At 51.2% G+C, this 1236-nt stretch overlaps 1 protein-coding gene across 4 annotated transcripts in view; it reads right to left on the reverse strand.

Moving 5' to 3' along the window:
- Positions 1-1236, reverse strand: part of LOC122190768 (E3 ubiquitin-protein ligase TRIM7-like) — a 10573-nt gene that overhangs the window by 2623 nt on the left and 6714 nt on the right. For 2 of the 4 annotated variants that reach the window (XM_042890862.1, XM_042890863.1), the window contains exon 7: positions 781-816. In XM_042890862.1, coding sequence (XP_042746796.1) covers positions 781-816 — 36 coding nt within the window. Of the gene's footprint in view, positions 1-7; positions 619-780; positions 817-1236 lie in introns of those variants that run through there. The other 2 variants (XM_042890865.1, XM_042890864.1) reach the window with 2 other exon arrangements.

Genomic DNA, 1236 nt, shown 5'->3' on the forward strand with positions numbered 1-1236 from the left:
GGAGCCTGAAAGGATGCGGGTGATGGGATGCTGGTGGGTGCTGGGAGAGAGACCATAGGAAAGCTGTTGGAAAAGATGGCGCAGGGCAGGCAGGGGGCTGGGATTCCGTGGGGTTTTCTATCCCTGCTCATGCACACACACCAACATGCAGGCAGGGCCGCGTTGCTGATCCTGTCTACCTTCCTTCTTCCATTCTGCGTTGCTCAGATGGGTCTGGGGGGGTTTTGGGGAGCAAAGCAGGGCCTCTCCTTACCGGGGGGGTCTTTGGGGAGATCCCAACCCTGTGGGGTCTGCAAGCCCTGTGCTGAAAACCATCTTACAAGCAAAGAAATAATGCACACCCATGGCTTTGCAAACTGGGGGATGGGATCCCAGGCAATGGGAGCCATGGGGCGCCGTGGGGCGGCTCTGGAATCTGCACATCCTGCAGAATTCAAGCAGGCCAAGGGCAGGAAGGGCAGCGATCCCGTTTTTTGGGGGGGGAGGGATTCAAAATGTGTTCTTTCTGTGCCACGCTATGGGTTGGTTAGGGGTAAAGAGGCAGGAAGGACCTCGCTCAGCTGGCAGATCCCCGGCGTCAAAAACCGGCCTTTGATTCCTGGACTGAGCAGGCTGGATCTGGAAATCATTGAGAAAGAAGAAATTAAATATATCTGTGTAATTTAGAGTGCCTTTCTTTCTTTCTTTTTTCCTCTTCCCTCTCTTTGGCTTTGCAAATTACAACCACAATTTAAAGTCTTTGCCTCGGGGCCGTTACACCTTCGCCGTTTCTCCTTTTACCTTTTTCACCTCTTCCCAACTCATCCCGCAGGTTTTCTGAAAGGAAGAGGGGGAGAAGTGAATGGAAACACCGAGAAAATGGGGAAAAACAAACCCCAAAGCATCAAAATATTGTTTGCTATTGAAGGATTTGCTCAAACCTTCCCTATCGTGCCCTGTTTTGTTCTCCCCATCACTCAATGAGCTCTCAGCACAAACCCTGCTCCAAAGGTGCCAATTTTATTTGTTTTCCCCTCTTTCCTCTCCTCTTTTCCTTCCTCTCTTCCCTTTTTCCTTCCCCCCTTCTCCTTCCTTCACTCCTTTCTCCTTCCCTTCCTTTCTTCCTCTTTCCCCTTCCTCCTTTCTCCTTTCCTTTCCCCTTTCCCCTTTCCCCTTTCCTTTCCCCTTTCCTTTCCCCTTCCTCCTTTCTCCTTTCCTTTCCCCTTTCCCCTTTCCTTTCCCCTTTCCCCTTTCCTT

This window comes from Lagopus leucura, unplaced genomic scaffold (genome assembly GCF_019238085.1).
Source record: "Lagopus leucura isolate 7727_CA_CO unplaced genomic scaffold, USGS_WTPT01 200-0_obj-0_obj, whole genome shotgun sequence".
NCBI classification, from domain to species: Eukaryota; Metazoa; Chordata; class Aves; order Galliformes; family Phasianidae; genus Lagopus; species Lagopus leucura.